General features: G+C 44.6%; 1 protein-coding gene across 1 annotated transcript in view; it reads right to left on the bottom strand.

Moving 5' to 3' along the window:
• Positions 1-15,045, bottom strand: part of CngB (Cyclic nucleotide-gated ion channel subunit B) — a 78,055-nt gene that overhangs the window by 34,238 nt on the left and 28,772 nt on the right. Inside the window, exons 2-4 of the mRNA XM_075878139.1 lie at positions 14,105-14,228; positions 12,891-12,983; positions 8,600-8,834 (exon numbers count right to left, since the gene is read on the bottom strand). Of these exons, the coding sequence (XP_075734254.1) occupies positions 8,600-8,834; positions 12,891-12,983; positions 14,105-14,228 (452 nt within the window). The remainder of the gene's footprint in view (positions 1-8,599; positions 8,835-12,890; positions 12,984-14,104; positions 14,229-15,045) is intronic.

The following is a 15,045-nucleotide window of genomic DNA, read 5'->3' as shown; positions in this document are numbered from 1 at the left end:
GCAACGCTGATCCAATTGCCCGAATAATTTACAGGCTACACTGCTCGTGAACTCGATTTTTTTCACCCGCTTCTTATCAGCGCCGGCATATTAGACTACGTGCAGCTGCGTAATAAAACGCCGGTTTAGCATTTTTTATTTGATTCATTTCTAAATGCAGGAAACTTTTGCTATATGAAACGTTGCTGCAGTGCTGTTACGATTTTGTAATTTATCCGAAAACATTAATTCGCGCTGCCTCCACCCCGACACATATGCAACACTTTGGTAAGTGCAGTAGTATGAGCAAAGAAAAATTTGAAAAAAATTTCACACCTGGTAAATGTGAAATGTTGTGAGAGCACTATTTGCAATTACATAACTTGACCGACACATGGCAAACAACGCTAGCATACGTTAACCACCAGTCTTCACATGAACGACATTATACAGCACTAGCCATTATTTAGCCGCCAATAACCAGCGTTACTATTTAATTAATTAGCACTTGCCGACAATGATCAGCGCTAACCACTGCTGGTATTATGCAAATATAGGCGGTAGGTAAGGTGCTCGTAGCATGTGAGTAAACACGATATGCCTTAAAACCCACCACCGTTCACTGCTCTTTCAAAATGGGAGGCAATTTATTTATCATTTATTTTCAACAGAAGGCTTGGAAACTGCTCCAGCATTTACCAGTGTTTATGAGTCTTGCAATATAAATCTGCCCGTACGTATCCTCGTGTGAGTGAGCTCTCATTATTTTCACTCCCATCATCAGTTTGTCACTTTGTATTTCAGGCAGCGCAGTAAGCTCAAATAGAACATGGCTGATTTCCATACTCTCTTGTCTTCACAGTTAATTTCTCTTTATGGTGTTTTCAATTGTGCCATGATTAGCTCCCAATAACGAGCAACAAAAAGCATCAATAAATAAAATGAAGCTGCATAGTGAAAATGAAAGAAAAAGCTTTTGTTGCTTCTCAGGTAGAGTGATTACTATATACTAATCAAATGATAGATCGGTTAAAACGCTGACTAGGGCTAATTACTTAATTTATTTTTGTCAATCTTTTTTTTTAGCAAGACTGTTTGCTTCTTCTTGATTCATCGCCCCGATTTTCGCTCTATTTTCTGCTGAACTATCCGAGCACCATTAATATTTAGGCACGCAATGCATGTTATAATTAATGATTTGATTGATCTGTAAGGTTAAACATCCCAAAACCACCATGTGATTATGAGAGACGCCGTAGTGGAGGGCTCCGGAAATTTCGACAACCTGGGGTTCTTTAACGTGCACCCAAATCTGAGCACACGGCCCTACAGCATTTTCGCCTCCATAAAAAATGCAGTCCCCGCAGTCGGGATTCCATCCCGCGACCTGCGGGTCAGCAAGCCGAGTACCTTAGCCACTAGACCATCGCGGCGGGGCTGCATCTTGTAATTAGGCGCGCAATGGGTAAACATCTGCATTTACCGTCCTTGTAAATGTGATAATGATTCTGCAGCAGGCCCTGAAGCTGTATTTTGTGCTGAAGTTTAAAAATGAAATTCTCATTTTTGTTGCTTTTGTATTCTGAACTTTCAGAATTTACATCTTAGATGATGAGGATTCAGATATACTGCACATTTGGTATTCTCCAGATGTTTGAATAAAAAAAAAACACGAAGCTGCAAGTAACGCTAACGCTATGTCGCGAAAAGCGATTGAGTGATCGTTTCGTCATAAAAAAATTCGAAACTGAATCACCCCTCACGAAGTGGTTCGGTGTCTTAACTCTTAAATTTGGTGGTTTTACGGGACAAACCGCAGTAAGCGACCCTGGATTAAGCCTTACCATGATTTCATTAAATTTAAGCTAACTCCAAGCAAACGCACGTTTTTATATTTCGCCCTCAGCGAAAACCGCGGCCGGGGGCCGGGATCAAAACCATGGTGGTCGAGCTCAGCTGGGTGATGTCATAGCCATTCGATACTCTAGGGCAACCAAGGAGGATAGTTTCTGCGTCATTTGATTGCACGTAGCGAGGTCACATATAGGTATTATAATAACACACACAGGGATGTTACATGGTCCAAAGGGCTGTACAGGGTATCACCGATCAAAACTTAGGAGAATCCGTAAATACAAATCTATACGCAAACACAAAAGCCCGCTCATTATGTGAGCGACCAAGTAGGCAATACGTTTCAACAACACGCAGTAATTATTATTGAAACGGTAACTTTCAAATGGTAACACCAATTGCAAATTTTTTTGGAGGTTTTATTGTAATTTGATTTAAATATGAAAAGAAAGAGAGTGAGAACGTCAGGATGAGACGTTAACGAGCACCACAGTAGCATGGTTGAAAATCAGGTCGCAAACGTTTTGTATTGGTTTTTGGCTTTGGAAATGCATAGCGTTGATAATTGGCTGGCTCTTCGTAATTTTAGGCAGGATTTTTTCGTCTAAATATAAAAAAACTGCACAGTACATTTAGAAAACACGGCAGAGCTGTTTACGAGAGACACTGTCCACATAACCTACTTTGCGCTAACCCACCACGTCAGTTCCTTGTGAATAGTATTCACTCGTTAATGTTTCATTTAGTTTAACTTTCAGAAATGGCAAATTTCCCCTTTTCGTTCCCGTCTTCGCGAGAAAAAAAAACTGCCCGCAGCTTCCCTCGGGGGAACACTGAGGAGGATGCGGACCATATAATTGGTTAACGGGGTGTTAAAGTGCGACTTACTTGGGTCGATGGCTAAATTGGTTAACGTGGTTGTGAAATGGGGTGTTAAATTGCGACTTACTTGGGTCGATGGCTAAATTGGTTAACGTGGTTGTAGGAGGGGGTGTTAAATGAGTGAACACGTACACACGTATGCGAAAGGGCGGCGCTGGTCGAAGGGACGTCGATCATTGTGTTTGTGGATTCGTTGGAATTCATTTCACCGCGACCTTGGACGTCGACGCGCCGTACAAACCAACCGACGAGCGGCAACTGAGCGAGCGAGCGCCGACCTTGAGTATATATACAGCACGACGGCGCATGCACTGTCAGCTGTTGAATGTTCTCGAAGCGCGACGCCACATGCGCGTCCACTGGAGAATCAGGAGAATTGTAGATGTCGAACGCGGTGTGTAGAGGAGGAAGGGTGCACAGATGGTGGAGGAGTGAAGCGCGCGCGGTGTGTAGAGGAGGAAGGGATGCACAGATGGTGGAAGAGTGGGCGACGGCGCGACGGCGCATGCGCGCGCGTCAGCTGTCGAATGTTCGAGAAGCGGTGCGGACGGCGCGGACGGCGCACTACAAGGCGCGAGTATAAGATGCTCCGCATCTAAAACGTGGACCAAGCGGCGAAATATGCAACTTTGCGATAGCAATTCTCCAGGAGCCTTTTCGTCATCGACGCCGCCATGAGGTTCTGTATAAGGTACAATGGTGGTAGCGTCAATTGTTTCATGTGCAAGTGAAAGAGTGCGAGGGCAGTGGACGATCACAGCTGAAGCGGTGACAATACGCCCTGACCGTCTTACGGTAATCGTAATTGCAGCGTAAGTGTGTCAAGACATCCTTTCAAGACCGTAGTACAATGAGCGTGTCCGCTCATCAAGGATGTGTCAGGTCTCACAATCTACGTAACGTCAAAAATCAGGATTAATAAAGCTGCCTTCGCATTCATGGCCGTTCTCTGTGCCGGCGAGCACGAAGACGGTCAGAAGACAAATGTCCTACTTGCAGACTCTAGCCATACTGAGAACATATGTGCATGCAGCGAATCGGGATGACGTGCCCTGTGCGAGTGATAATTCACTTCATAGCGATCGTATGAATCAGAACACACAATCCTCCACGTAGACCCTGGCTTCATTGTAGCCTGATTTAAATATAAGTGAAAAGCATAAAGGCTTTGTGTATTGAATGGACTCTCATCCACTTTGCATTTAACTAGCCTCATGGTCAGCTGTGATTGTAGAACGACCAAAGAATGGTCTCAAGTTAAATGTCCCGAGTTCGAATCCCACATCTGGGCGATTATTTATTTAACTTCGAAGCTTTTTGTTTGGCACACACGCCACTTGGGTTTTCTTACTATCGCTGCGCCGTAACCTTTTTTTTTTTCTGTCACAAGCTTTCCTCCCACGTGGGTCATTCCACAGAATCGGTTTTCGCAGACTCACAGTATCTGTTCTTTGCAAATTACAGCGAATGTGTAAATTTCGTATTTCTGCCCACGTGACTTTCAGTGTCTTTACCGCCGTCATATTTGGAACACAAAAAACTTCACGCGCAGCCGCAGCAAGTTTTGTACACACGGAAGTGGTGGCGGGCGAGAGAATAGAGCGAGTCTCTTGGGCCGGTGACGTTTGGCGGGGGGTCTGTCTTGGACGGCACCGGGGGCCGTCTGAGATGGGCCCACGTAGTGAGTCAGGCGTTAGCGACACCGCCTTGTTTGTCGTGTTGTGCGATATCTTGAATCTTAGTTTATTATCCTTCACCTCCTATGAGACACTTTGAAGTAAATGAGAAGGCATATTGCTGTCGCTCCTAATTTGGATCCTCCGAAGTGTCTGAGGGTAAGGACTGAACAAGTGTTTCCTTAGCGTAGCAGCTCGATACAATATGCGTACCTTTTGGCCTAAGATATACGCATCGGAGCGATATGAATACCCTAACCACTCCTCTATCGTGAAAGTAACAGCGTTTTCAAACCATTGGAGAGCTGATCATGGTGCAAAGCGACTATTTGTTTAGCACGCCAGTTTTTACATATCTTTCTTCGTAACAGTCACACCTTAGAACAAATACGTTCGCCTCCTATGAGACACTTTGAAGTAAATGAGAAGGCATATTGCTGTCGCTCCTAATTTGGATCCTCCGAAGTGTCTGAGGGTAAGGACTGAACAAGTGTCTCCTAGCGTAGCAGCTCGATACAATATGCGTACCTTTTGGCCTAAGATATACGCATCGGAGCGATATGAATACCCTAACCACTCCTCTATCGTGAAAGTAACAGCGTTTTCAAACCATTGGAGAGCTGATCATGGTGCAAAGTGACTATTTGTTTAGCACGCCAGTTTTTACATATCTTTCTTCGTAACAGTCACACCTTAGAACAAATACGTTCGCCTCCTATGAGACACTTTGAAGTAAATGAGAAGGCATATTGCTGTCGCTCCTAATTTGGATCCTCCGAAGTGTCTGAGGGTAAGGACTGAACAAGTGTCTCCTTAGCGTAGCAGCTCGATACAATATGCGTACCTTTTGGCCTAAGATATACGCATCGGAGCGATATGAATACCCTAACCACTCCTCTATCGTGAAAGTAACAGCGTTTTCAAACCATTGGAGAGCTGATCATGGTGCAAAGCGACTATTTGTTTAGCACGCCAGTTTTTACATATCTTTCTTCGTAACAGTCACACCTTAGAACAAATACGTTCGCCTCCTATGAGACACTTTGAAGTAAATGAGAAGGCATACTGCTGTCGCTCCTAATTTGGATCCTCCGAAGTGTCTGAGGGTAAGGACTGAACAAGTGTCTCCTATCGTAGCAGCTCGATACAATATGCGTACCTTTTGGCCTAAGATATACGCATCGGAGCGATATGAATACCCTAACCAACAAAGCGTTTTCAAACCATTGGAGAGCTGATCATGGTGCAAAGTGACTATTTGTTTAGCACGCCAGTTTTTACATATCTTTCTTCGTAACAGTCACACCTTAGAACAAATACGTTCGCCTCCTATGAGACACTTTGAAGTAAATGAGAAGGCATATTGCTGTCGCTCCTAATTTGGATCCTCCGAAGTGTCTGAGGGTAAGGACTGAACAAGTGTCTCCTTGCGTAGCAGCTCGATACAATATGCGTACCTTTTGGCCTAAGATATACGCATCGGAGCGATATGAATACCCTAACCAACAAAGCGTTTTCAAACCATTGGAGAGCTGATCATGGTGCAAAGTGACTATTTGTTTAGCACGCCAGTTTTTACATATCTTTCTTCGTAACAGTCACACCTTAGAACAAATACGTTCGCCTCCTATGAGACACTTTGAAGTAAATGAGAAGGCATATTGCTGTCGCTCCTAATTTGGATCCTCCGAAGTGTCTGAGGGTAAGGACTGAACAAGTGTCTCCTAGCGTAGCAGCTCGATACAATATTCGTACCTTTTGGCCTAAGATATACGCATCGGAGCGATATGAATACCCTAACCAACAAAGCGTTTTCAAACCATTGGAGAGCTGATCATGGTGCAAAGTGACTATTTGTTTAGCACGCCAGTTTTTACATATCTTTCTTCGTAACAGTCACACCTTAGAACAAATACGTTCGCCTCCTATGAGACACTTTGAAGTAAATGAGAAGGCATATTGCTGTCGCTCCTAATTTGGATCCTCCGAAGTGTCTGAGGGTAAGGACTGAACAAGTGTCTCCTAGCGTAGCAGCTCGATACAATATGCGTACCTTTTGGCCTAAGATATACGCATCGGAGCGATATGAATACCCTAACCACTCCTCTATCGTGAAAGTAACAGCGTTTTCAAACCATTGGAGAGCTGATCATGGTGCAAAGCGACTATTTGTTTAGCACGCCAGTTTTTACATATCTTTCTTCGTAACAGTCACACCTTAGAACAAATACGTTCGCCTCCTATGAGACACTTCGAAGTAAATGAGAAGGCATATTGCTGTCGCTCCTAATTTGGATCCTCCGAAGTGTCCGAGGGTAAGGACTGAACAAGTGTCTCCTAGCGTAGCAGCTCGATACAATATGCGTACATTTTGGCCTAAGATATACGCATCGGAGCGATATGAATACCCTAACCACTCCTCTATCGTGAAAGTAACAGCGTTTTCAAACCATTGGAGAGCTGATCATGGTGCAAAGCGACTATTTGTTTAGCACGCCAGTTTTTACATATCTTTCTTCGTAACAGTCACACCTTAGAACAAATACGTTCACCTCCTATGAGACACTTTGAAGTAAATGAGAAGGCATATTGCTGTCGCTTCTAATTTGGATCCTCCGAAGTGTCTGAGGGTAAGGACTGAACAAGTGTCTCCTAGCGTAGCAGCTCGATACAATATGCGTACCTTTTGGCCTAAGATATACGCATCGGAGCGATATGAATACCCTAACCACTCCTCTATCGTGAAAGTAACAGCGTTTTCAAACCATTGGAGAGCTGATCATGGTGCAAAGTGACTATTTGTTTAGCACGCCAGTTTTTACATATCTTTCTTCGTAACAGTCACACCTTAGAACAAATACGTTCGCCTCCTATGAGACACTTTGAAGTAAATGAGAAGGCATATTGCTGTCGCTCCTAATTTGGATCCTCCGAAGTGTCTGAGGGTATGGACTGAACAAGTGTCTCCTAGCGTAGCAGCTCGATACAATATGCGTACCTTTTGGCCTAAGATATACGCATCGGAGCGATATGAATACCCTAACCACTCCTCTATCGTGAAAGTAACAGCGTTTTCAAACCATTGGAGAGCTGATCATGGTGCAAAGTGACTATTTGTTTAGCACGCCAGTTTTTACATATCTTTCTTCGTAACAGTCACACCTTAGAACAAATACGTTCGCCTCCTATGAGACACTTTGAAGTAAATGAGAAGGCATATTGCTGTCGCTCCTAATTTGGATCCCCCGAAGTGTCTGAGGGTAAGGACTGAACAAGTGTCTCCTAGCGTAGCAGCTCGATACAATATGCGTACCTTTTGGCCTAAGATATACGCATCGGAGCGATATGAATACCCTAACCACTCCTCTATCGTGAAAGTAACAGCGTTTTCAAACCATTGGAGAGCTGATCATGGTGCAAAGTGACTATTTGTTTAGCACGCCAGTTTTTACATATCTTTCTTCGTAACAGTCACACCTTAGAACAAATACGTTCGCCTCCTATGAGACACTTTGAAGTAAATGAGAAGGCATATTGCTGTCGCTCCTAATTTGGATCCTCCAAACTGTCTGAGGGTATGGACTGAACAAGTGTCTCCTAGCGTAGCAGCTCGATACAATATGCGCACCTTTTGGCCTAAGATATACGCATCGGAGCGATATGAATACCCTAACCAACAAAGCGTTTTCAAACCATTGGAGAGCTGATCATGGTGCAAAGTGACTATTTGTTTAGCACGCCAGTTTTTACATATCTTTCTTCGTAACAGTTTCACCTTAGAACAAATACGTAGCGTCGTGTCATTGCACCTCTTGTGGCATTCGCTCGAGTTGTAAAAGCTGTAACATTTTCCTCGCAGGAGCACGATGCATCTGTCATCTCGCCAATGTCATCGTCAACGACAACCAGCCGCATTGAGCGTTTTGTCGCGCACACAATCGCATCATACACGCACTACTGCCCACCTTTTATAGATGTGTTTCGCAATCTGCCTTCCGGAAACGCATCAAGGAACACCAAGACAATGCTATACAGTCAGCAACATGCGCTATGACTTACATGATAATGATTCTCGCAGTTCATCAAATCCAAATCTTTTCAAATGGGAAGGGTAGGAAGGAAGACTGCAGCCCTTGCTACTGCGGTCTTTTTTCCTGCCGCCATCAAGGAGTATGAAACAACGCTTAAAAAATATGCATGCCACTCACATGATGGCCGTGTGGAAGGGCGTAAGGTCGGCGCCGATCCGCATCTGAATGCGCCCATCGGCGCCGCCGTCGCCGGCAGCCCTACGGGAGGAGGACGCAGCCACGGCCGACGACGTCGAAGGCGACGGCGTGCTGGACTTGGTTGAGGGCTTCTCCGGGGAACCTGCGGCCGTCGCTGCTGGCAAGCCACCGCGCTGGTCGGCCACGCAGCAGCAGCGTTCGTCTCGCCTGCGGGCTGCGGACACCAACCAGTTACCGAGACTTTTGTAACGCTTTACGCGATGGTGCGTTTGTTCTCAACGCAGGTAACAATTATCATATAGACTCTTTAGGTGAACTTCGAGCAGTCTTACCCAACAGAAGACGCCTACTTGCTCGACGAGTCACGCAGGTTGCAAGTGGCTCGCGTTCGCTCTCATCGTCCGCTATGTTCCCATCCATTGTGCCGAGAATATAGTCAGCGTTCAAACACAGCGCGGTGGTCAAAGAAAAGATACGGGACGCACCTGAAAGTTTTTAACCTCGAGACAGCTCACTTTCACGGCGTTTTTCAACAATATTCGCGCATTATGCACAAAATCTCGCAGCAGCCAATTGTGCCAGATTCCTCGCGAGTGTTCAAGGACGTAAGTTCAAGCTAATGCTCCATTTCATGCGGTTCCCTTTGAAGCCACGTACTGGGACACCCTTTGGACGAGGTAGCAGAAAAAACGATTCTCTGTTTTCTTTTCTCTAGCCTAGCGCTCGTTAATGGAAGCAATTCACTGAAATAAAAGCTGTTTTTCCGACCATTAGCGACAATATAACTGAAGATCACTAACCGCAGCACGTCGGCTCACATCCCAGGGCGAATTATCCGCAAGAAAGAACTTGCATGGAGTCTCAGTGAAGCATTTGAATGTTCCAGTGACAGCAAGCACAGAAAAAGGTAGTTTAGAGTGGAATTTGAATAATAGCGAAGTCGTTAGAAAGCACGAATACACGAAGCGTACTCTGGCACAGCTGGACAATGCGATATAAAGGCGACCGGGTCGTTGGTTTACGTGAACAACTAGGAAGCTCGTCGGCGGCCCAGCCGCAGTGCACGAGAGCGTGGGCGCGAGCCTCGATGCAGGTGAGGCTGCGCAGCGAACGCGAGACTACGTCGAGCAGCTGTCTGCCCGCATGCCTGCTGCAGCCGGGCGTTGCCGGGCGCGCGGCTCCTCAGGGCCCCGGCTCCACGGCCGCTGTCGCCACGCGTCCTGCAACATTGACGAGACCCGGTACAATATGAGCGCTGCCCATGGCTGATGCATGAAGTGATGAGAGCGGACACATTGCGATGCGCGCCTGTAAGGACAGCGGGACCACGCACGCCTCTCAAGCTGCCCATTATTATTTTTTCTTTCTGTTGCTCATACAGTGAGAAGACACTTTCCGATATTACGATGGCCAAGTGTCGTTTCATTACCCCGTTTCTCTAGTGGAAAAGTACGACACTGCACTCATGTTGCATATTTCTTGGTAGTCACAGTTGCATAACAATTATATTTCTCAACTGAAACTACCGGCAATTTTTTTCTTGGCATGAATATTTCCGGTTGATAGAACTCCATGAAGTTCAAGAGAACGTATTGGTCACTTTCTGGACGAGTGCTGCTGGAACACCGCCCCTTTATCACCCCGCATTCCGCAATGCAGCGAAGGCCTTGTGGACGTTTACTGCCTTGGTGAAGCCTTTTGAGAACGATGGGCTTTTGTGAACGCCTGCGACTTGTGGCGTAGTACCATACGCGTTAGCGAATTTATTGCCATACCTGACGTGCGTCGCCAAAGCGCTCTGAAATGATCGCAAGCATCCAGTCGAATGTGCTTGATGTCTATGCCAAACCGATGCTGCTACCCTATTCAACAGATCATTAAATTAAATTAGTTATACCTAACATTGCGAACATACAGATCTGCTTGCTTACTTGCGGTGATACGTCAAACAAACGAAATTCTCGATAACTAAAGTGTTCAGTCATTCCGAGAAGCAAGAGAAAAAACAGATGTGGGTACATAATATGATGTCAGATGCATAAAAATGTTAAAGAAACGCTCGCATCATGAACGATGCTTACGCTGCTCACAAGCCCACTTTGTGGCTCTGGCTTTCGACTCTTGCCGAGGTCGAGAAGCTTGTTTTAGAGTTCTTGTTTGCAGCGTGAACTCTACACAAAGAAAACAAGAATTAGGCGCGAAGAAGACACATACGCAGCGCTACTATCAGCGACAATGTTTACTTTTCCAGATCTGATACAACACCCCAAACGCAACAGTGAACAAGGATCACGTAATGCTAACAAAATACATGCGGCAGAAAGTCTCCAATAAAAACGCATCATAACAAATTATGACTGAAGAGAAACGGATTGTCAGCGTTTTCACAGAAAACTATTTTTTTAGTCGACAATTATACTAATGGCTTGCTTACACAGCTATCCCTAAGAGCATCGATACGCTCAGCTTCTACTATGAGGCGTTTGATTTCGTTCTTACGAGGACCAAAAATGATTGTCCTGGTATAGTCTGGCTTACAACCATACGACTAGGTGTGGAAGTGGCAGCTTCTTAATTTTGTTGTCGCGCTCTCTTAGCCTCACATTTACACACCTGTTAGTGTGTCCAACGAAGTATTTCCCACGGGACTGCGGGATGCGATAGATGACAAATTCCTTGCATTTTATAAATTTGTGCTGCATTCCACACTCTTTTTTTTCTCGTTAGAAGAATTAGTTTTCGAGCATAGGCTTCCTAGCTTATGGGGCATTGAAAATAACACCCTTATAATTTCTAGCAAGGCCACTCTATTGATATTATGAGACAGTTTATGTATTTAAGAGATAACGGCTGTGTTTCTGTAATCTGGGGTCACTGAAGAATTATTTTGTCCTTGTGCTAACTCGCACCGCAACCAAGTACTCTAGCCTGCCTTGGTGGCAGCATTTTGATGGAAGAAAATGCAAGGATACCAGTGTACTCCTATGAAGGAAGAAATGTTATGGGAGGTCAGACGGCAGATAGGTTAACCAGAAAAGCTTCCAATTTGCTACTCTACACTTGAGCATTGGCACAGGAAAATACATAGAAGGATATAAGAGAAACGAATCGCAGTGAATTCACTGAAGCGTGCGGAATCGCAGCCCAATCGAAATGCATTTGAACAAGCCCGTCATCCTCAAGAAGCTCAAAGTTGCCTTCGCTGTCATGTGTGCACACATGACAGCGAAGGCTGTCATGGATCTATCACCTACGACTTTCAGCTCTCCTGACCGTTTCGATAATCATGTCGATACCAAAATTACTATGCCGTAACATCACTGTATGACGAGCACAAGTGACTAGTAATAACATGAAAATCATGACATGTATGTCATGAATGTCATGATTTGCATTTCGTGCGCTTGCTCCTTATTCGGTGGTTTCGTTGACATGACTTTGCAAAATTGGTACGGTATGACATCACTGCATGGCAGACCCTCACGTGGAAATCATGACATGCATGCCATGTAAATCATGACTACACGCCACGTTCACGGTGCACTCGCGGTCATTTGGCAAGGTTCACATATACTAAATTTGGTATTATGGGACTTGAATAGATGACTAAGGTTTTTTACTGGTGCAAACATGATAACCACGACATGAGTATCATGTAAGAACATGACAACATACCACGCTCAAGAAGCGCTCGCGGCCATTTCACTAGCTCCACATATATCGAATTTAATATCACGTGACGTGAAGAGACACCAAAGGTAAATGACTCGTCCAAACATGATAATCATGACATGCGTGTCATGTAAAATTTGACCACACGCTACGCTCATAGCGCGCTCGCGGCCGTTTCACTAGCTTCACATATACCAAATTTGGTATCACGTGACGTGAACAGACGACGAAGATAAATGACACGTTGAAACATGATAATCATGACATGAATATCATGCACAGTATAATTTGTGGCCGCCTCGTAACGTTGTGCCGATTTTTTAAGTAACATGTTAACCTTCCTGATTTGTGCTTTGCATATCATCGATGCTCACTGTACGTGGGATCTGCCTTTTTTTTTTAAACCCTGATGTCAAACGATAGCCTTGTACACTTTCCTCTCAGGGTAGATTCACGGCTTTTTCATCTACTAGCTTATCTTTTCGCTTTGATTGCTACACAAGTCCAAAAAAATGCGCATGACACAGCGCCTATCCGCTCCTGCCGGCAAGTAATTTCCGGCTGTTGAACGGGTATGGCAACGGGTGGGGATGCTGACCTTTCGTTGAAGTGTTGTCGTTCACGGCTTTTACAGTGGGCAGCTCTTGCTGCGAATCTGCATTCCGTGTAATGACTGTCACCTTGCAGGGCTCTGCGCATATACACGGCGAAACATACATAATTATTGGTGAAGCGTTTAGCGTCGCGTGTCCGACTCTTTGTTACTTTTAACTACTCAGCTTTTAAGGAGCAAACATAGCCAATGTTTTCGACCAAATAAGTGGTCATGCTTACAAGCACATCTAACGTGAATCAGTTTAACGTGAACTGGCAACCCATAAATAGAGCGCATTCGGTTGTGCGCGGATATAGGTATGTAAACTGTGTTGCTAGAAATATTAGGACAGTTTGCATTTCAATCACGTGCGATTCCCTATAACTTCAAATCAGTGCACAACACACTTAGAGTAAAAAAAATACTTCTTGGTATTTCTTTAAAATTACTGCAGTTGCCGAATGCAATGCAGGCATGACTGACGAAGGCAACAGCCCTAGTCAAAATGTTGTTCCCAGCGACATTTCTTGTTCAAACATTTTGTATGACACGAACGCAACGCGATAGATGATTCTACTGCTAAATATTTTGGCGGCACCGTGACAGGCTAAACTTCTCCGACGACTCGTGCTGTTAGGAAGCAATAAGTTCAATATATTGGGCGGCCTTAGTTACATGCATTGCACGAAAATCAGCATCTTTAAAAATTTAACCACACGAACCTTATGGTAAAATGAAACGAAATGAAACTGCTTCTGACCATGACTATCTTCGAGTTCCCACTACTAATAAATGCTGGATTCTAAACTAAAAAAATGATAATTAACAAATTACAGATAATTGTATAAGTTTCTGAACGTAATTTTCTCTACAGAGCGTCTCCACGAAGGGGCATCAAGCATTCAAGCGAACCACATTTGTCCAACTATCTTAGCATAGTAGTTTTTCTTGGGAACTAGAGCATTTTTTCTCGAGCGCCTAGGTATCCCAGTTAAACTAAGTGGACGAAAACCTCTTTGCAGGATTTATGTGTGAGATGGTTTACTTCCATAGCCTTCCAATGTTGTAATTCGTAGGTCATACGGATGTCATCAAAATGTCTGTGAAAGGTGCTGCCACAACTCTTTTTTGCTCATTGTGCTGAGATGTTAACCTCTTGAAATTGTGTACCTAAAAGAATTGAAGCACAGTGATTCTGCCCCAAATATATATTTTACCTCGGACAACGTCCGTTCGGAATGCTGGGTTCTGGAAACCCGTCGTGGGGCTGCAGCTCCGGCTGTGGCATAGGGCTCCGTTCTGGGCTCCTTCCTGAACCAAAGGCTCTAAGGACATTCGAGCCTGCAAGCGAAAGTGAAACACTCCATTAACAAAGGTCAGGCATGTCGCAGCGTTTAAATTTTGTTTAGCTCGATGCAGTTGTCTACCACCCTATGCAACACTCTACGGGAAAATTTTTTGCGATGTTTACTCAGAATAAATCGGCCGCACTTTCTGTCTGTCTCAGTGTGAACAAAGAAGGTTTTTTTTCCTTTACCACAGTATGGCGAACACTGGGGAGCTAGCAGAACACGCGACCTGTAGGTTACAGAGTAGCTAGCTTTTGTGGTTATGTACTGGTTATGTAGACACTACACAAGCTGTCATGTCAACATCACGCTGAACGTTAGGATTGTAGCACATGAGATCACGGCGTAGATAGAGATAATTTTCAATAATATTCCCACTGATGTTAGCCGGCTTTATCACCTGGCTTGCTACTCCAGGTGTCAATTGATGACTTTAATATGCACAGTGATGATGACACATGGTCACAAGATAATTATACACACAGTAGATCATTCTGCAGAACTCTCAATGCGACGAAAAAACACCGGGACGTGTTGTGTTGAGCAATTTATGATGTTTGGTTCTGAAGACAGCGCAATTTTTATTTCCTATGAACGAAATTAAAATTAACTTCTGTAATGAGTTTGGAGCGCGGGAAAGATGAGAGACGAACAACCCATTTCACGCACGTGAAGCATGGTATCTACACAAGGATACACAGCACGTGCCAAAAGAGCAGCAAAACGAACAAAAGTAGCATGGCGTTAGATATGCGGGAAAGCGGTTTGGCATTCACATGTTTCTTTTTATTTTCTGCATCTCACCGTCT

The sequence above is a fragment of the Rhipicephalus microplus genome, chromosome X, assembly GCF_043290135.1.
Source record: "Rhipicephalus microplus isolate Deutch F79 chromosome X, USDA_Rmic, whole genome shotgun sequence".
NCBI lineage: Eukaryota > Metazoa > Arthropoda > Arachnida > Ixodida > Ixodidae > Rhipicephalus > Rhipicephalus microplus.
The sequence above is the reverse complement of the archived record's forward strand: the minus strand, read 5'-3'. Positions and strand labels throughout refer to the sequence as shown.